The 20,833-nt window shown below is 46.0% G+C and overlaps 2 protein-coding genes across 9 annotated transcripts in view; one reads left to right on the plus strand and one right to left on the minus strand.

Annotated features, from left to right (window-relative positions):
• The first annotated feature begins 14,390 nt into the window (after positions 1–14,390).
• ZAR1L (zygote arrest 1 like) lies at positions 14,391–16,801 on the plus strand. Of its 5 annotated transcripts, none has more exons than XM_090031735.1 (4): positions 14,391–14,635; positions 14,851–15,505; positions 15,631–15,705; positions 15,877–16,584. In XM_090031735.1, exons 2-4 carry the CDS (start codon positions 14,876–14,878, stop codon positions 16,036–16,038), a joined length of 867 nt encoding a protein of 288 aa, XP_089887861.1. In that variant the 5' UTR covers positions 14,391–14,635; positions 14,851–14,875; the 3' UTR covers positions 16,039–16,584. The 5 variants fall into 5 exon arrangements, with proteins under 5 accessions (XP_089887861.1, XP_089887863.1, XP_089887862.1 ...); XM_090031737.1 differs by lacking the exon at positions 14,391–14,635 and having other exon boundaries at positions 14,753–15,310; positions 15,413–15,505; positions 16,453–16,801; XM_090031736.1 differs by lacking the exon at positions 14,391–14,635 and having other exon boundaries at positions 14,753–15,310; positions 15,413–15,505.
• Positions 16,802–18,508: 1,707 nt separating this feature from the next.
• FRY (FRY microtubule binding protein) overlaps positions 18,509–20,833 on the minus strand; it is a 447,808-nt gene continuing 445,483 nt past the window's right edge. For all 4 annotated transcript variants that reach the window (XM_090027939.1, XM_090027923.1, XM_090027916.1 and 1 more), the window contains one exon: positions 18,509–20,828. In XM_090027939.1, coding sequence (XP_089884065.1) covers positions 20,570–20,828 — 259 coding nt within the window. In that variant the 3' untranslated portion in view covers positions 18,509–20,569. The remainder of the gene's footprint in view (positions 20,829–20,833) is intronic.

Raw genomic sequence — 20,833 nt, forward strand, 5'->3', positions numbered from 1 at the left:
CGGCTGCTGGGGGACCCTCGCCCAGTTCCTCAACCACCTGCCAGGGGTCTCCTTCCTTCTCGACCAGCGGCTGGGGGTACACTGACCCCACAAGGTTGAAAACCCCTGAGATACACTACTGCCTCCAAGAACATGGAGAGATAATTAGTGGTGTTAATATGAAGTCAGACAGAAGGCAAGGTAAATTTGCACCTTATGGACTAAATCAGAGATATATATTATTATTATTATATATTATATATTAGTATAGCTGATTAAGTGAGCTCAAACTCATAACAGTTTGTGCTAGGTAGCTCTGATTTAGTCTGTAAGGTGCATATCTACCCTGCCTTCTCCAAAAGAATGGGTCATTACCACAGAAATAAAATTCCAAGCCTACTGATGACCCATAAGGAAAGTCAATATGGTCCCATATTTGGAAGGAAGGAAGGAAGGTTCTGCTAAAACCAGAGAGCTACAAGAAAGTTAAGGTGGAAAAGTCAAATCCCTCAAAGATAGTAAATGCTAAGGTGTCCCATGGAAACTTAATTTGGTTTTATTGTGTATGAGGCACCCTTAAAATGTTCACATACTATTTTTTTCATGAAAATTCTTATCCCAATCAGTGTATTGAACCTAATCAATATTCTCTTTATCCTGATATCCTGATATGATAAGGTGAGGTGCCATGCCATAATTACTGTATACCATCCAAATCCTATACTACTCTTGAATTATTTATTTTAAGGCAACATGATTTGCTGACATAGGACTCTTTTGTCCAGGCATCTTTAACCAAAACTAATACTGGTTTCAGAAACATTTATTCCCTCAGCAGTTTCTCTTAAAGATTACAAAGGTTTATTGTTTATTATTTGCGGGTGAACTGTATGAAATTACCCATATAACTGTTATCTTAATGTAACCCTGGGCGCGACACTACACGCGCCCTCACCAAAATAGTGGGATCCTGGGGTACACGGTAGCCCATAGCACTGGGACAAACTCTGTCTCTCTGCCAGGCAGCCCTTCCCATTCTTTCAGGTGAGTCCATTTTTTAAATGCTGCTACATCCTCCCCCGCATCAAGGTTCGCTGTCCCAGCAAACCGGGCTGGATGCAGTCTCAGTCCCTTAGTACTTCCACAGCAAAGAAATGGAGACCTTGACGCTGACTCCTGGAGCATCATATGTCAGCCGGGATACTCATTTCCTTATTTGAACGGGCTGGGGTATATTGAGCACTATCTCCTTGGAGCTAACTTGTTCAGTGCCATCAAGACCCCAACCCTGACCACGTGGGGACTCCAACTCCTATTCCCAGTTAATATCGCCCTCCTGTTCTGCACTGGTGCTGCCTGCAGTAGGATTGGAGGAGACTCCTGTTGTATTCTAAACCAGGCTACTACTGTCCCCGGACTGAGGGGAACTGCCTGGGATAGGCCCCACACTGGGGTCTACGGGGCTCTCAGGCTCCAAGGGACACCAGGCGACCCCAGTACCTAAGTCTAGCCCTTCAGAATAGTTCTCTTCGGACTCACTATCGGGCTCATGCCAGTGTCCAGTGAGCTCACAGCCTTCTTGCTTTGCACAACAGATCCACCGCCGTGTGGTACTCTTCCATGGGGACTCATGAACCCCTTCTCTTGTCAATGCGGGTCCTACCAACTCCCCTACCAGAAGGAGCAAGTTCCTATGCACAGTCTTTTCTGGGCCCCTTCCACTTTCAGAGTGATGCAAAAAGCGGTTCGTTTCTCTGGAGGCACGCAAAGAAATCTCAGACACACACTTATTAGCAGCACAAAAGGTGTATTTGCAAATAGGGTCAGAGCAGAGTTAAAAAACTCAGATTACTCCGAACCCCTGAGGAACTTTTTCAGCTGGTTTTTATCCTTCTCCTCCTGGGCACGTGTGCAGAAACAGGAACTCTTACAGCTCATTTCCGTTTCATACAAACATGTATGTGGCTACGTCACTTCATCCATCACATGTATATTATAATTAACTACTTAAGTATGCAGGGCGGATAAGTAAATATGCATCAGCTAATTGCGCATGCTCAGAAAGTTCTTTAGGTCACCAAGAGTTTAAATCCCCCCTGCTTTCAAGGACACAGTCAGTTGAATTCCAGCTTCTGTAATCTGCATGAGAAAACCAGGGGGAGTTAGGGGGAGGGAGTGATTTAGTATAAGAAAAACTGTAGCAAAGCTGGCCAAGGACAAAAAAGGTCCTTGGCAGTGTTTTGCTTATCAGGTACGAGATGCAAACTGTGCATTTCTAACAACACTCCATTTCTAACAATATTATAACAATACTCCATTTCTAACAAGGGCATATTTTGTAGACTGGTAAATTCCCAAGTTGTCTTTCAATAATGTAAGGAGAGGGCTGCCACCTATTGGCAATGTTTTCCTATCACCCCAAGGTTCCTCAGCAGCACCCTATCTCCGACCTGTAGACCTTCTGGACGCACTCGAAGGTTATACATCTGCTTGTGCCGGGCTGTGTTTCGATGGGCAGCTTCCATTACCAGCTGGTACACTCACTGCAGTCTCTCCCTCAGCTTTTGGGCATACTGCCCATATGATTCAGACTCATCTTGGTCCTCGGCAACCCTAAAGCAGAGATCTGTCGGTAGTCGAGGTTCCCTTCCAAACATGAGTGAGTAGGGGCTGGCTCGGGTGGCATCGTTTCTGGTAGCATTGTATGCATGCACCAAAAAAGCTAGGTGTTGGCTCCAATGCTCCTTCTGTTCGTTCTGCAGTGTACCCACATATTAAGGAGAGTCCAGTTAAACCTCTTTGGCTGAGGGTCCCCTTGGGGGCGATAGGGAGTGGTCCATGACTTCTGGATGCCAGCCATCTAGAAAATTTCTCTTAATAGGTGACTTTTGAAGTCTCGCCCTTGATCAGAGTGGATCTGCTCCGGAAGGCCATACACCACAAAGTACTTTTCCCATAGATTTCATAGATTTCATAGACATCAGGGCTGGAATGGACCTCGGGAGATCATCGAGTCCAGCCCCCTGCCCAAAGGGCAGGAAGTCAGCTGGGGTTATAGGATCCCAGCAAGATAAGCATCCAATTTACTCTTGAAGGTGTTCAGTGTAGGTGCTTGAACCACCTCCGCTGGCAGACTGTTCCAGACCTTGGGGGCTCGGACAGTAAAGAAATTCTTCCTTATGTCCAGCCTGAAACGGTCTTGCAGGAGTTTATGACCGTTCGACCTTGTCATCCCTTGGGGTGCTCTGGTGAACAAACGTTCCCCCAGATCCTGGTGGTCACCCCTGATAAACTTATAGGTGGCCATCAGATCACCCCTGAGCCTATGCTTTTCCAGGCTAAAGAGTCCCATGTCTTTCAGTCTGTCATCGTAAGATCTGTTTTCCTGACCTCTGATCATGCGCGTGGCTCTCCTCTGGACTCTCTCAAGCTTCTCCACATCCTTTTTGAATTGTGGAGCCCAAAACTGGACGCAGTACTCCAGCTGCGGCCTCACCAAGGCCGAGTACAAGGGGAGAATGACGTCCTGGGATTTGCTCGAGAAGCATCTATGGATGCAAGCCAGAGTTTTGGTCGCTTTACTAGCCGCATCATTGCATTGCAGGCTCATGTTCATCTTGTGGTCAACGATGACCCCCAAGTCTCTTTCTTCTGTAGTGCTATCCAACATAGCACTGCCGAGCCTATAAGGATGCTGCAGGTTTTTCCTCCCAAGGTGGAGAACCTTGCATTTTTCAGTGTTAAACACCATCAGGTTCTCATCTGCCCATTTGCTGAGCTTGTCCAGGTCAGCCTGGATCACCCGCCTATCTTCTGGCGTGGATGCTTTGCCCCAAAGTTTGGTGTCATCGGCGAACTTGGCCAGTCCACTCCTGACTCCAATGACCACATCATTAATGAAGATGTTGAACAGTATGGGTCCAAAGACAGAGCCTTGAGGGACCCCACTGGTCACAGGGCACCACGATGAGTGACTGGCATCAATTACAACCCTCTGGGTCTGACCACGGAGCCAATTTTCCAGCCAGCGGTTCGTGGTGCACCCAAGGCCGCAACTGGCCAGTTTTGCCAAGAGGTGATCATGGGATACCAGATCAAAAGCTTTTTTGAAGTCAAGATATATGACATCAATCTCTTCTCCCTTGTCCAGGTGATAGGTCACCTGGTCGTAGAAGGAAATGAGATTGGTCAAACAAGACCTACCCGCAGCAAACCCGTGCTGGCTATCCCTTAGGATGTTAGCCTGGGCCAGTCCCTCAAGGATGGCCTCCTTAATAAACTTTTCTAGGATCTTCCCCAGGATAGAAGTCAGGCTAATGGGCCTGTAGTTAGCCGGATCCACTCTCCTCCCTTTCTTGAAGATCGGCACCATAGAACCTTTGCCACAGTGGTGGCCCTTTGGTCCCTGGTGGGGTAGGCCTGGGCTTACCTGGTAAAGTGATCTGTGACTACTAGTACATTGCTGATGTTTTTGCGATCAGTTTCAATAGTTAGGAAATCAATACACACCAGCTCTAAGGGTTTTGAACTGTGGATGGTGTACAAGTAAACCGTCCTAGTCAGCAAAGTTTTCCGCTGCATGCAGTGCACACAAGTTTCACACTTTTGGACATCTCTGGCTATCCCAAGCCAAAAAAATTGGTCCCAAACCAATGCCAGTGTTCACTCGACCCCAAGGTGCCCGAGGCCATCATGCAATGCTCTCAGTGCCAGTGCCTGGTATTCTTGGGGCAGCACTAGTTGCTTGTGAGTGTCCCCATCCAGGGCGGTTACCATTTGGTACAACACTCCCTCTACAACCCTCAGTCGGGGCCATTCACGAAGGAGGTTTTGGCCACCAAGTGTTTTAGGCTTGAATTCCTTTGACAGGTCCCTTTTTCTTTTTTCTAAAATTTCTTTTATGTTCAGGATCAGCTTCTTGAGCTTGTCACCATCCTGTGGCATTGAGTCGTGGCAATGGCGATTGATCTAGAGTCACATAACCCACCGTGGCCCGTGGGACACTGTCCGGTGGCAGGCCCAGCACTTCTGCTGCACAGTCAGGTAGACTCTCTGCCTCAGATGTTCTTCTTTCCTCTAAACCACAGATACTCTGAACCTCATCTGCCATTGCTATTTCTCTCTCCTCTGGCTGTCACGATAAAGTGTCAGCATCTATGTTTTTCCTCCCTGCTCTATAGTGCAAACTGAAGCGGTAACTGGCCAATGTTGCTACCCAACAGTGCCCTGTTGCATCCAGCTTGGCACTTATTAGCACACAGGTTAGTGGATTGTTATCAGTCCAAACTTCAAATTGGGTCCCATACAGGTAGTCCTTGAATTTGGCAGTCACCGCCCACTTGAGCACAAGGAACTCTAGCTTATGTGTCGGGTACCAAGTTTCATTGTCTACTAAACCTCGGCTGGCAAAAGCAATGGGATTTAATTTTCCTTGGTGCTCTTGGTATAGCACAGCCCCCAAACCCTCAAGGCTGGCATCCGTATGCAATACGAAGGGCCGTTGCGGGTTTGAATAAACTAATACCAGGGCACCTGTCAAACTCCGGATGAGGCTCTGAATGCCCGCTCATAATTTTCATCCCATCATGGTCCAAATAACTCTAATGGGTCCTGCAAACCCAGGGGCCTGCCTGCTCCTGCCTTAGACAGAGTTCCTTTACTTCAGATCTGGCTCCTTGCATGATATCCCCAAGTGAGGTCATTTAGGGGTTTTGCCAATCTGGCATAGTTCTGGGCAAATTGTCTATAGTACCCAGCAAACCCCAAGAATTGCCTACGTTCCTGGAAGTTCCTTGGCCTTGGTCACGTTGCCATGGCATTGATCTTATCAGGATCTGTGCTGACTCCCTCCTGGGACACTATATGTCCAATGTATTTGACTGATGTCTGGTAAAACTGGCACTTGTCCAGGGCAAGCTTAAGTCTAGCAGCTTGCAATCAATCCAGGACTTTCAACAGTCGTTCTTCATGCTCCTCTAATGTCTTCCCGAATACTATGATGTCATCCAGGTATACCAGCACTTGAGTCATGCTCATATCTCCCACTACCTTTTCCATTAACAGTTGAAACGTAGCAGGGGCATCAGAGATCCCCTGGGGCATCCGCTTGAATTGGTAGAATCCCAGTGGGCAGATGAAGGCTGTTTTTGATTTATCCTCTTGCGCCAGCAGAATTTGGTAATAACTGCTCCACAGGTTAAGCACCGAGAACCACTGGCTTCCCAACAAACAATCAAGGGCATCTTGCACTCAGGGTACAGTGTATTGGTCCACTGTAGTGCAGCTGTTGAGGGTTCGATAATCAATACACATCCAAATTTTGCTAGATTTTTTTTGCACTACCACAACTGGGGAGGCATATGGGCTACGTGTCTCGAATATGATGCCATCCAAGAGTTGCTGGATGTGCCGCCTCACATCCTCCATCTCTGAGAGGGTGATTCTTTGGGAACGCTCCTGAAACGGTCGGGTGTCTTGAAGCTGAATCTTGACTCCTTTAGCCAGTCCAACATCCCACTCATGCACAGAGAATACATTTCCTCGAGCACTTAGCTTTTCCTGCACTCTGGTCTTCCAAGCGGCTGGTACTGGGGAGCTTCCAAAATTGAACTTTGAAGGGTCCACAATCTGGGTTTGTGAAGACTGTATAGGTGACACAGCTACCTCTGCTTCAACCAGTTCAGCTACACGTTGCCCTGGCTTCACTGTGATGTCTTTTTTCTGTGGGCTTCACTACTGATACAGTCACTGAAGATGGAGCTTCCCTCCAATATTGACTACTCCACTGGGAACCAGCATCTGCCTTAAGGGTCCAGAGTCCTCAGGTGGCTCTACCACAGCCAGCTTCTTGTGATGGATCCAGGCAATGCCCTTAGGGGCAGTCAGTAAAAACTGGCTGCCTCACGCAAGCACCTTTTTGGGAGTCTCGCCTGCATAATACAGAGTTCCCAGCATGACATCAGTTTCATGACTGGCCAAGGTCTCAATCTGCTGATATGCTCGAGTGCAAAGGGCATGCACAGGCAAAGCTTTTAAGTACTATTTCCTAGCCTTTTGCCGACAATATTGCGCTAGCACTTGGAACAGACTGGAGTTGATTCCAACAATTATATTGGCCGGATCTAGGTGCACAAGCGCAGCAACAGCCACAGACTTGCATACCCTGGCCACTTCCTTGGGGAACTCTAGCTGGGCAGTAACGTACCCACTGTACAGGTAGACCTCTTGGCTTAAGCCACATAGCCCCAGCTCAGTTAGTGGTTGCAGTGGTAAATGCTTCAAAAACTTGTCATAGAAAGACTGGAATATGATAGTTAAGTGTGACCCACTGTCTAACACAGCAATACACTTCCGTCCCTCTATCACCACAGGGACCTCTGCCCTAGGTCCCACTAGTCCTGGGGGAAACCGAGCTGCGGTTCCAGGACTGTCAGAGCCTGTAGAAGCTGAGACTCAGGTCGGCTCCTTCCCCAGGTCTCGCCACCATTTCCTGGCTCCTCCCTCATTGCCTGCAGTCGCCGCCATACCAGGGGTGGGTTTCCCTGACTTGTACAGTGGCGCTTAAAATGTCTGTCTTCCCCGCACCTGTAACAAAATGTTGCTCTCCCCTTGGGCTGGCGGAGCCATTGTGACCTTGTAGCTAGTGAGCCTTGGGAGGCCCTGGGCAAATTTCCCCATGTCACCTGGGCTTGCTGGTGCAGCACGGCTAGTGGCTGTGGAGTATCATTGTCGAAGTCAGGCGCTGGCGGCATCTCGACAACCAATGCTCGTGGTGGGCACGGAGCCATGGCCAATTCTTGGGCTGGCACTAGTGCTACCGCTTTGATGGAGGCCTTTACGGCTCATAGGCTTTCAGCCTCCCTGATTTCCTGAAGCAACTGCCTAAATGTAGGGGGATCCTCTCTCCTCCCAGTGAGGTTGAGCTCCCTTACCAGTTGCTCATCATAAAGTATTCCTAACTGGAGCTGCTGCAAGCGAGCCTTGCCAGCCATCTACCGAGTGAGTCCTCCTTGGACCACTAGCTGCTGTAACACTTTGTCTAATTGCAGAATGTAAGTGGCAGCTGTTTCCCCTTTTTGTTGGTATGTCTTATTAAATTCCAGGAATAAAGCCTCAGTTTGCACTGATTTTCCAAAGACACTAGACAGAAGTTCGAGACACTGAAGAACCCAAATGTTGGGATTTTCTTGCTTAATCATTCGGACCACTTCAAAAGCTGGATCTTGGAGACTCCAGCAGCTGCCTCCACTTCTCCTCTTCTGAGACTGCCCATGAGGCCAAAGTCTCCATTACATGGGAATGCAAAGCCTCAAAAGTCTCTTCCCCTGGGGGGAGTGGGTCCTTCCCTGAAAATATGCGGAGCCTCTTGTAGGCAACTGACTCAGGTGGTGGCTGGAGGGCCTCCTTTAGGGCTTTTCCCAATGCCTTTGCCCACTCTGGGTCTGGTGCTCTGAAGCCTATCCCACTCTCACCCGGGGCAGCTGGCACAGGGTCTTCAGCTCCTTTGGAGGGGGGTTCTTCGGATTCCCCTCCAGAGTCTGGGCAAGGCACAGGCCCCCTATCTACTAGAGTTACAGTCCAGACTTCCTCATCTGTGACCTCTAGCATCCAGGGAATACGCAGGGCATCCACTGCAGTTGTCAGTTCACATACTGCCATCTGATGATCCCCTCTCTCATCAGGGCGCAATCCACGCACCTGACATAGTCTAAGGCATCGAGAGGACCCCCGACCAGATCCCGAATGGCCTCTGCGGAAAGGTTCTTGGGGATGTTGGTAATCTCAATCACCCTCCCTGGGCTCACCTGCAGCTCCATGCACCACTGCAGAAGCTTGGCCATGGCCATAACAATTGAGAACCCTCACACCAACACTCCCACAGTGGGGTGAAAATTATTTGGGATAAGCAAATCAAAACAAAAACACAAGCCTGTTGAAAGGTGGGGGAGATGCTCAGCTATGGGTACATGGCACCTGTTAAGATGGGTATACTGCCAAGAAATCCCAGACGAGCCCCACATTGTAACCCTGGGTGTGACACTACACGTGCCCTCACCTGAATAATGGGATCCTGGGGTACCTGGTAGCCTGTAGCTCTGCCCAGCCCCCCTGGGAAGCTGCTGTAGTGCCCCCGAGCGGAGGACCTCCCCTTGCAACCAAATACCCTTGCAGACAATTCTCAAAATATTTACAAGATTTAATTATTTACAACATAACAAATCTCTCTGCGAGGCAACCCTTCCCATTCTTTCAGGTGGGTCCATTTTTTAAATGCTGCTACATTAATAATAACTGGAGAAACAAATTGGAGAAAAATAAAAATGGCTTGTTGAACATATCATATTGTTACTTCTCATAAACTAAACAAAGCGTTCCTAGTTTATCTATAGAGACAAAGAAAATTGAATTGTTGGCACACAGTTAAAGGCAACTTCCTCTCTCACCACTGTTTACTGTTTGAGAACCTGTGCTATTATAAAACCAAGTCCCCTTTATGTCTAGATACCTCTTTTCTCAAGCCCTGTACCCTGAGCCAGAGTCACTACTTCCATTCTTTACACCAGTTCCCTTCGCTTACCTACACACCCATAGCAATATCCCTGCAGTATTGAAAAGCCATGTTCCATCTAATCTAATTTCCTTTTTCTAGTTATGGCCAATGCCAAAAGCTTTCAAGGAAGTTGCAAAAAACCCCACAATAAGTAAATGTACTAACAGGTCTCATTCCAATCCCTGTCCATTAGACTTTGGTTTAAGTTGTTAGCATTGCTAACTAAAACACCAGATACTTTTTTATCTACATAAATTTCAAATCCTTTTTTTTAATCTCCCTAAATTCTTGCTCTCCATATGATCTGGTGACAATGAGTTCCACAACTAAATTACAAATTGTATGGAAACTTATTGCCTTTTATCATCTTTTAATATGCCATTTCTGAATTTTATATATCCCCTTTTGTATTTTGAGAATGGGAAAACAAAACTCTTGATATTCCTTCATACCTCTACAATCATTATTTTATATATTTTTATCACACTGAACCAAGCAATGAAAACCACTGTAATCTTTAAAAGAAAGTTCTGAAAGATAAGAGCTTCTGGAAGCAACATCCTCCTCTAAGCTTTGCTTAAAGAGGCCTGGACAAAATTCCTAAATTAGTTAATTATATTGCCAGGGGAAAATACTGTATTTCCATGAATCTAAGATTACTTTAAATTTAAGATGACTCCTTTGCAAAATTAGGTTCTGTACATGGAAATTTATACATCTGTTATAATATCCCAGGTATAAAATTTAATTATTGGAGAGTCATCTTGAATTTTCCCTCCCTACCATTGTGGCAGGTAAAGCAAACCCCCTCCTCTTGCCGCTCTGCTTGCCCCCTCAGCCGCTCCCCACCCACACCTGCTTCCTGGTTCTTGTACCTCCCAGACACTTGCTCCCCATGCCTGTTCCCACCTTGGATGTCTGCTCCCTTCTGCCTTCCCTTCCACCCCCACCAGTGCCTGGTGCCCTGCCACCTTGAGGCTGAAGCCAGAGCTGAGCCCCTGCCTGCCCCTGGCTGGAATGGCTCTTTGGTGGGGTAAGGGACATGTGGCTGGGGACAATGCAGGGAGAGGTAAACTTCAGTCTGCCCCGCCATCTTCCACTCTCCCCACTGCCTACCTCCCCACCCAGCTGCCTTTTCTCCCCTCGCCTTCTGCCCCTGTTCTAGTCTTTCCAGTCCTGACCCTGCCCAGCTGGGAGTTGCCAGGCTGCACCGGGCAGTTGTGGAGCTACTGCTGAGAGCCTTGATCCAGAGCAGAAGGCAAGGGAAGCAGGCTGGAGCGGGGGAGCAGAGGGTGGGAAGCAAGGGAGTAGGGAGGCAGGCAAAGCTATGTGGGGCTAGGGAGGGAGGCAGGCACTGGCACAGAGGGGCAGGCTGCAGGGGAGCACGTGGCAAGGGGCAGACATCAGTGGGGACAGGCACAGAACACAGGGCAGGGAAACAAAGGGTAGGGCTCTGGACCCTGCCCCCAGCCCCTTCCAGCCACTTCCTTCCCCACCACAGCAGTGGAAGGTCTAATTAGACCTTCCACTAATTAGACTATATATGGAAAGTTATAACAAATAGAATATAATTACTGGGGGAGGAGGTGTTTTAAATTTAAAGTTGTCTTGGGTTTGGGTTTGGGTGAATACAGTAAGTTTTTAATTTCCTTTTTGAGATGGGCTGACTATACCACATTCCCAGAAGTTAGGATAACCAATTTATATTATAGCATTTGTTTTCCATATTTTTCTTTCCCCCATTCTCTATGCATCCTAACAACCAATATTTTTTACCACAGCTGCACAGTACCTGGAAGTCTTTATTTAGCTGGCCACAATGTTGTGCTGACCCCTTTCCTGATTTGGTACAGGTAATTTGGAAACCTATTATGTGCTGTACATTCAGCACAGCTTTGTATTCATCTACACTGAACCTCATCTCCTGTCATGTTGCCTATTTGCGTACTTTACTTAAATCCCTCAGCATCTTTGTCTAGTCATGATTTTCAAATTTTGTTTCTTCTCATCTCCTTGTCAGTCATCAATGTGTGCATTACATTATCTTGGACTTAATATGGAAACTTGAGGCACGCTGAGGTTAACCATGATGAAGACTCAGCACTTTATTTCCAGTGCCAGAGCCCACTTTTTATTCATGACAATGGTTTGCTTTTCAAGGTTCTTTACTAGACTCTTGGGAGGAACTTTGTCAAGAGCCCTTTTGGAAGGCTAAACAAATAATTATCATCAGTTCTCCTTTATTTCCCTACCTTATTGACATGTTAAAAGTATTTTTATACCAAGATATGTTTTTCTTTTGCAGAAACCGTGCTAGTTATGCCCTAACATTTTATGACTTTCCAACTATTTTATTAATGTTTTTTACTAGACATTTCAACCAATCGCTCTACCTTTCTCTATCTAGGCACAGATATGAAGTTTATTCATCCGTAATTCTCCAAAACAAATGTGAAGAGCACAGACAAACTGCAGCCGCTTCTTTAATCTGATGAAAGGTATTTGTACCCAAAAGCTTGCAAAACATTTTTCCAACTATTTGAGTTGGTCTAATAAAAGATATCAGATTTATCCAAAGAGCCTTCTCTGTCTAGAGCCTTTCTAAAATATTGGTACATTTGCTACACTCCAATCCTTCGGTACAGTAGCTTTTTGGCAACAGATTTTTCTAGAAACTCAGCTACTTCACACTTGAACTCTTTTAGAAGCACCAGATATATACCATCTGGACCTGGAGACTCACAGCTTTTTTTAATCATTCTTTTTCTTGAGTCACTTGTTCTGATACTTCAGTTGCTGATCATTCCTCATCTTTATTATTAGAAAAGATTGTATCTAGGACACACATCTTTCCATCATTATTTATGATGAAGAAAAATACAAAGAAATCATTTATCTTCTCAGCAAGAACAGAATTTTGCAAACTTTGCAGTCTCAAAAGATTTTCGTACTGATTTAACCATATCAACTAAGAAAATGACAGTGAAATCAGTGCAACTCCCTACTGTGATACTGTTACGAAAAGACATCCTCTGAACACTGAAATCCTTCAATGTAGAAGCAGTCATGCTGCTATAAATGTACTAATATTAAATAACTTATTTAATCACACAGATATTAGTACATTTATAGCAGCATGACAGCTTCCACACTGGAGGATTTCACCAATTTAAATGTACCTTATTGGTTTCCAGGTCAGTATAGTTAAATAGATACAAACAATGTCGTGTGTATAAAAGTCCTAAGAGATGGACTAGTGAGAATACAACGATGGGTAGCAATGATTAAGAGTCTCCATTCAAAGGCCTTAACACACAGCTCACTGACTATATTCTAAAGATCTTGTGTCTAGTTGTAATTTAGTTTATATCCAAATCTGATTTAAAAATGTTTTGGGGGGATCAGTTTCTCCATGTCAACAATTAACATTTTTTTCTTTTTTTTGAACAAATGAAATATAGAACAGCAGCCCTTCCATCACAGCAAATGTTACAACTCTTTCATGTCTTCAAAGGGTGTACTTATTGGCCTTCCAAAGATTTGCAGTCTCAAGGGATTTTTAAACTTTTGTTTGATGGCAGGGATGTTGCTGCCTCTATTAAGTCTTTGCTACAGTGTTTTCAACACTTAGGGCTACTCTTCCAGTAGTATAACTAGGGTGGGGCCACTGAAACAGCCATTCTGAGCCTGAATGTGGGGTGAGGAGGGATCAGGGGAGGAGGAGGGAGGCAGAAAAAAACAGCAGCCACCACAACCAGTGCTGCCCTGTTCTAAGATTGGATTTGCTTTTTTCACTGCTGCTGTATATTAGTGGCTCATAGGCATCCTGTGATTGACTAGTACAACCAAGACTTTCTCCATCTTGACTGTTTCCAGCTGATGAGCTACCAGCCTATAGTAGAAATTCTAGTTATTATTACTCTTTGTACTATTAAATTCCATCCCATTGCTCATACTCCGTTTTTGATGGGGTAGGTATAACGTACAAAGGATTTTGTCTTGTTGTTTCAGCAGATCATAGGAAACACCGCCCTTTGGAGAGCCGATGATGTAGACCAGTAGGGTGGCCATTGACGTGCCTCAAGAATAGTGAACAGTTGCATTTAGTGCAACTGTCCCCATGTCCCTACCACCATGAACATCGTGTGCCTCCTGAGGCTGGGGGGCTTGGTGAGCTCCCGCAGGCAGCAGTGGTGGCGCTGGTGGTGGGGAGCAGGGAGCTCCTGCAGGCAGCTGCATTGGTGTTGGCAGCGGGGGGGTGTGGGGATGCTGAGCAGTGAAAAATAGAGGACATGAAGGTGTCTGGTCTGTCCTCTATAAAACTGGATGAATTACCACCCGATAGACCAGTAATTCTTTTTAGGTTTGTGGACCTGTGGCCTTGTTTTAGGCTTGAGGCACCCTTCAGAAAACACCAGCTCTTAGTTCTCACCCATTTTTTTGAGGACAGAAAAATAACAGAGCCATTCTTCCCTTCCATAGAGGAAGGGAACACCCCGGCTGGGCAGAAGGGCTTTAACACTCTTTCAAATCTCTGGCTGTATCTTGCCAGCTACCTCTGCACACCTACCGGTGGCACCTGGGAAAGTCCCTTAGGGCACCCAAGGTGCCACCCTTGGCTGAGAATCACGGATGGAGACATTCATCTGACTTCATGGGTTCGTTAATGGGAATAAATGACCACGGGCCCAGGACTGGGTACAGGACTAGGGATTCACACAAATCTGCTTCGGCGTGCCCCTGGAGGCTGGGGGGACAGGTGAGTTCCCACCGGCGGCGGCGCTGTCAGCCGTGGGAGTGTGACGGTGGCAAGCGGGAAGCTCCCGCAGGCAGCAACAGCGCTGGCGGCGGCGGCGGGAAGGGGTGGCGAGCGCCAGCGACCACCTGCAGATGCCACCTGCGGTGTTGGTGGCGGCCAGCGGCGATTGCGGGCTGCCCACAGACACCGCCAGCGGTGTCGGCAGCGAGGGGGAGGTGAGCGGTGACCGCCCGCAGTGTTGGCGGCGCCTTTTCGCAGGGGGTGCCCCGCCACGCTCGGGGGTGCATGTGCGTTGCCAGTCAGGAGCACGAAGTTCCCCCCTTTTCTGAGGAGTAATAACCCGGAAGGTAACGGGACTTCAGCATGTCGAGGTTGGGGGGAGAGGGAAGGAAATCCTCTTGCCCGGGGGCTGCGCTGCGCCCGCGGTGGGGCTCGGCGGGGGCGGGGGCGCAGCGGGAGGGAGGCGCCCTGCCAATTGGCGGCGGGATAAGAGCGGGCGGCGGCGGCGGCGGGCACGTGTCGGGAGGGCGGCCATGGAGAGCTTCGTCTACCCGCCTTACAGCCTGTACCAGGGCTACCGCGGGCCCATGGCGCCGGGCTGCGGCGGCGGCGGCCCCAAGCCGAGGCAGCCGAGCTGGAAGCAGAGCAAGGGCAGCGGCGCCTGCCTGGGCGCGCCGCCCGCCGAGCCCTTGCCCTTGGGCGGCGCCGACTGCGCGGACAGCTACCGGCGCGCCCAGCTGAAGGCGCTGCTGTCGCAGGTGAGCCCGGGGCTGGCGCCGTGGCTGCGCAAGGCCAACACGCGGGAGGCGGCGGTGCAGGTCAACCCGCGCGTGGACGCCGCCGTGCAGTGCTCGCTCGGGCCGCGCCCGCTGTCGCCCGCCGCGCCCTGCGCGCCCGCGCCCCGGCCCCACGCGGCCCCGGGGCAGGCGGAGGCGCCAGAGCAGCAGCAGGAGGCGGAGGAGCCGCCCGCGCTGGGAGAGGCGCCGCCAGCGGACGGGGCCGCCAAGCGATCCGCCTTCCAGGTGCGCGGCGGGCGGCGGGCGGGCGGGAGGAGCGGGGCGCCGAGCCCAGGCCCGGCCGGCAGGTGGTTGCCCGCGCTGAGCGTCGCCGTGTCTCGCGTGCAGTTCCTGGAGCAGAAATACGGCTACTTCCACTGCAAGGACTGCAGAACCCGCTGGGAGAGCGCCTACGTCTGGTGCATTTCTGGGAGTAACAAGGTACCAAACCCCCGCCTCCCTTCCTCGACTCGTCTGAGCTGGCGGGAGCCGGGAGATGAGTCTTGACAACCTGTGCTTTGTGCCGGAGGTTCCTGTGGTAATGGGCTCACTTCCCATCTCCTTAGGTTTACTTCAAGCAGCTCTGTCGGAAATGCCAGAAGGGCTTCAATCCTTACAAAGTGGAAGCCATCCAGTGCCAGGTGAGTGTGTGCTCATGCAACTTCCTCTAGCATCCCTGGCCCCTTCAGGAGCCCTTGGTCTGCTGCCACTTGTGTGTAAGCCTTAAACGCTTTCTTGGCCTAGATGCTGTATTAACTCAGGTCAGCACTGACTAACCAACTTTCTTCCTCCCTCTTGCTGCTTATTTCTAGAGGCTGCCCTGCAGCAGCAGTGGAAATGTTGCCCAGGCCTCCTTTGCAGAAGAAAAACTGCCTGTAAAACCAGAGTTCCCAGCTGGTGCTTTCTTATTCCTTACTGACATGATCTTGTGTATGCTGGTGTATGGTATTTGGTTGCTTTTAAAGTTTGCTTGAATGACAAAGGGGAGAAATGCTACTTGGATACCAGTATCAGAGGTCCTTATCCTTGCACTTTGTCAAGGCTGTTTGCAGCGCATGTATGAATCTCCTCTGCACATGGTTGCTTAAGTAAATGTCTGTAGGATTTGGAGCCTTAATGTGTCTAGAAGACTGCTAGGCTCTGGAGCACAAACTCTGCAGGAGGCTCCTGGCAACATACTGCTTTTAAGCACCAAACATAAATGTGTAGTTTTAATCCAGGTTTTTGAGCACTTGCTGCCTTTGACCTATGAAGGCAAGAATGCCAGGATAGTGTAGAAATGGTTACCTCTCCACTGCCTCATTTTGCTGAAACCAAAGTAAGAAGTTCAGTAGCCCTTCCCTTTTTTTGCTCTCTAACAAAATGTTGTCCTCTTCCCTCCAACCAAGACCTGTTCAAAGACTCACTGCTCCTGCCCACAGAAGAAAAGACACATTGATCTCAAGAGACCCCACCGCCAAGAACTATGTGGCCGCTGCAAAGGCAAGAGATTATCCTGTGACAATACCTACAGCTTTAAATACATTGTCTGATCCCATGGCCTGACTCTCTTACCTTGAGCCTTCTTGTATTTTGCACTCTGTACTTTTGTCAGTTTTTGTACTATGGCTTTGACTTTAGGCTTTTGACCAGGCATTGAATATTGGATTAAAGATATGTATATATTTTTTGGTACGATTTATAACACTAATTTATAACTACAGTATTAATTGTAAGTAAATTTTCAATAAAACTTTGCACCTGGTGTTCTCTGCCTCTTAACTTGTCATGGTGTGGTTAGGGGAAAACTTCTTTAGAATGAAGATCATCATGATCATTCCCGCTGGGGTGGAAACTTCTCCTTTTTTGGATACCTTTTGAACAAAAGACTAGGTGGGAGCAGTGAGGCTGTGCTGTAGCACATGTGTATAATGAAAAGGGAGCTAGAAGAGATGGCTCAGAAGCTAGGGTTCTGGATGAGAACCATCTTAATCTCTACCCATAGCTTCTACTGAAAAGAAAGGGCTTTGGGGCATTATACTAATGGTCTGTACCTCTTAGGCTGGCTGTGGGAATCATCTTAACTTTTTGCTTTGCCTTTCTGAAATGGGGAAGGTGTTGACTTTTTAGTCACATAATTTAAAGTATACTGATCACAGTGGAGGATATTGAAAGGCAGGCTTTTGATACAACCAGAAACAAGGCTTTTGGTCTGTAAGATTATTTTCTCTAAAAGTAGGGGAGAGGAGGGGGAAATGCATCTCTAGAGTCAAATCTGTATTCGGTGAAATGGTAGCAGTCACTCACTTCAGTATACGTCAAGACAACTTAATATAGATTCTATAAGCCAGTTATAAATTCACCTGTGGTCAGTAGTTGTTTAGACTCCTGGGGATAGTCTGTAAGGAAAATGGAGTATTCTTAGGAGAGTGTAAGGACTACTGCTCAGTCTATGTATGGTAAGGGTAAGATGAGACTTTTAAAACAAACCTTGACTATGGTAGAAGGCTTAAACAAGCTCAGTACAAATCACTGACAGATAATGCTCTTCTAATCTCAACTAATTCTGAAATGTTTACTAAGGCGCTAATAAAAATCTAATATGAAAATGAAACCTTAAATTGGTAGAATGGAATTCTGAACTTATGGGATGGTGATATTTGGGCTTGTTTCTAGTGGCCCTAACACCCAGTTGTAGCTCTGGTAGCAAAAATTCCATTGTTGTAGCACCTGAAACTCCTCTTTCCTTGGCCCTGCTAGGAAAATCAGGATTTTAAGTCATCCCTTCAGTAGAAATCAAGAAGCTTCACTGAAGAAAAATATAGACTGTAACTTTCTGATAAGGCAGAGGGTCAGATTAATAGACAGTAGTACAGATCTATTGGCAACTTGCCTAAACTAGTAGGCAAAGGAAATCTAATAAGAGAGACCTTCATTTGTAAATAGCATAAGGTCTATGTAGTCAAGAACTGTAGTAAATAACTCTGCAGTAAAGGAGTTAAGAGAGCCTTGGACTCTTCCACTCCCACCAAAAGCCCAGATCGGGGAAAAGAGATTCATTACTCTCTGAAACATTTCATGTAGATGTAATTGGTGAAACTACATTTCTTCAGGTATTGTGACCATTAGCCACTAATTGACTTAACTTAACTTAATTGTATGAAATAATATAGCTTTTTCACGACAGTACCCATTTCAATGGAACCTATTTAGTCAAAGTTTTAGAAAGGAACATACACATTTAGGTTTAATTTGAAATGGTATTGGGAGTGGCTACTCTTGTGGGACTGATTCAGTCTATGAAGGGGAAAAATTACATACTTAAAAGTAACTAATAACTTATTCCTTGTTTACCCATTTATTATTAAGATGATATATCGTTGGAATTTTTACGGTTACCTTTAGTAGTTTACTATCCCTTTATTATATACACATGAATTTAAGAAAACTAGCTACTAGTAAAGAAACGTTTTAAATGCTCATTTAATTCTACATTCAAATACATGACATTTGGATCCCATTTGTTTCATCACAGCATTTCAGGGTTGTAAAAAGGAGTAGGCTAAAACTGATTTCAGTAAAGTAATTACTAAACTTTTCTTTTTCCGATGAAAATTACTCTAAATGGTACTGGGAAGTAACTCAATTGAGGTTTGATTTCTTGTTTTCTGACACTTAACATTTCCTTTAACTCTGCAGTTAGGTTAAGTAGTGGCAGATCTCACATAACAGCTGATCACTCATCTCTGTTCTGTCTGATCATACAGCGAGAATAAGTTTGAGAACTCATAGACCTGCAACAACAACATACATGTCAAATGAATGCTGTGCCTTTTTTGTACCAACACAATTGGCTATTTAGTAGCAAGGCAAATTTCAACGGTACAAGCTGAAGGGGTAGTTGTGGCTGGAGAATCATGGTGGGAGAGAGGAAGAACCTGCTTGATTTTGCTAGCTTTTACTTGTAAGCCAAGTGAGCTTGTAATGCGTGTCATTGAGACATAAGGATGAAACCTTATACAATCATTCACAGTCATTTTTCAGAGCAGTTTAAACAGAAATCTTAGAAACTATTTTATTTTTTTTTAATGTACAGTTAGCTTACTTGCTCTTCCCTGGATGTATTATTACTGAGAAATGGCATGAAGATGTTTTCACAGTCTGTTTCATGAGTTTCTTTCAGGGTAATCATTTTAGCCATTTCAGGAGAAAATAATTTTAACATTTAGTGACCTGTGTTGTTGATCTTGAAGCAATGCTAGACTCACTCAAGGACAAAAGCTTCATACTTAGCACATACACGATTGCAATATATGAGTTTTTTATATTTTAGTTAAATGAATGTACTAATCAAAATATCAACCAAAGTTACTTCACAAAAAACTGGAGGTGTATTTACAGTGTGACTAAGTTACAGATTATGTCTGAATAAAAGCGTTTCAGATGTGCAACAGGTTTACATGCACACATTTAACACCAGACAGTAGTTACATGTGAGGGGAAAAAAAAATACAAGAATGACTTTATAGATGTATATCTATCTATATATATATAGATATAAATATATATAGATACATATATTACAAATAAAATAAGAACTGTATTTCACGTTTAATATTTTTACTTTTTATACTTCAAATTTATATTAAATAAAAATATGCATGCGTAATAGTTCAAAAGATTTGACTTTGATGTGACTTTCTCCTACCAAAATGGCAAGTTAAATTAGATCAACCATCCTTTAATAGTATAAATATATTCATAAAAGCAACCTTCTAGTAAAAAGCAGCTGAGGTCTTTAAAAAAAAAAAAATTCTACCTAGACCATTCATGATACTTGGGGCCTAAGAACAGACCTCTGCAATATGATCCAGTACCTTCAGAGACAGTAGCCTAGCAACATTAGGAAATGTATTTCATAGCAGCTCATTGTTTTAAGATACAGTAATCATATTCAAATTACAGTGTACATTACATTGTAGTCCATTTACAATTTGTTTCATCTACAAAGGCTCTCAGCTTTTGACCAACACATTTTCAATGTTCTGTGGCCAGCTTCATTCTGCCCATCTTTCACTCAGCCAAACAAGGAAAAGAAAAGAAAGAAAAAATGTACAAGGATTTCTTTTTAAACAAACAAAAAAATATTCTCTAGTGGCGGAAACATTGCACTTTTGCCAACCTAAAATTAATTTGCTATAAAGGAAGTATCGTTCAGTGTAGTAGGCTTTGGTATGCAATGGAAGTCACTTCTTCAGTAGTGAGTTGCAGTTGTCTAGTGAAATGTTAACCAATTTCTGTGCAACACAGAACAAAGGATTTCGTCTTGGATGTTCTATGTTACCTTTGTCCTGACAGTATTGCTACACGTTTGAAGGTCTGCCCACTTCTTTTTAGAAGTCCTATATGTAACAAGAGTGAGTACAGCTTGCCCAAACCTTTCTAAAGCTGAGAAGACATTGAACCACCTCACTCCAGCAGGGCAGCACTTCCAGTTTGAAAGAGAAAGGGGACACAAGGCTCCTGTCAGAGACTTGTGCCGGACACACTGGAGTCTGGAAGAAAAGTATTGATGACCCGATAACTCTGAGCTCTGCGAATCATGTCACGAATCTCAATATTCAGCTCCATTAGTTTGGTACAGATCTCGGTCAGGCTCTGATTTGAGCCCACTAGTGCGTAGGTGCCTGTCTGGCCCAGGGTTTGATGCCGGAAATAAATGTTCAGTAGTGTCTGGACCTCGTCATCAGAACTGCTTCCAAAGATATCATTGGGCCACAGACTCCTGCA

Source organism: Crocodylus siamensis, chromosome 1, assembly GCF_052110815.1.
Source record: "Crocodylus siamensis isolate JL-2025a chromosome 1, ASM5211081v1, whole genome shotgun sequence".
NCBI lineage: Eukaryota > Metazoa > Chordata > Crocodylia > Crocodylidae > Crocodylus > Crocodylus siamensis.

Bases quoted from the DNA above. Each gene is read 5' to 3' on its own strand.
- ZAR1L (XM_090031733.1), top strand. From the start codon at position 14,822: ATGGAGAGCTTCGTCTACCCGCCTTACAGCCTGTACCAGGGCTACCGC. The intron at 15,506-15,630 runs GTACCAAACCCC...CCATCTCCTTAG, and splicing joins GCATTTCTGGGAGTAACAAG to GTTTACTTCAAGCAGCTCTG. The intron at 15,706-15,876 runs GTGAGTGTGTGC...GCTTATTTCTAG, and splicing joins TGGAAGCCATCCAGTGCCAG to AGGCTGCCCTGCAGCAGCAG.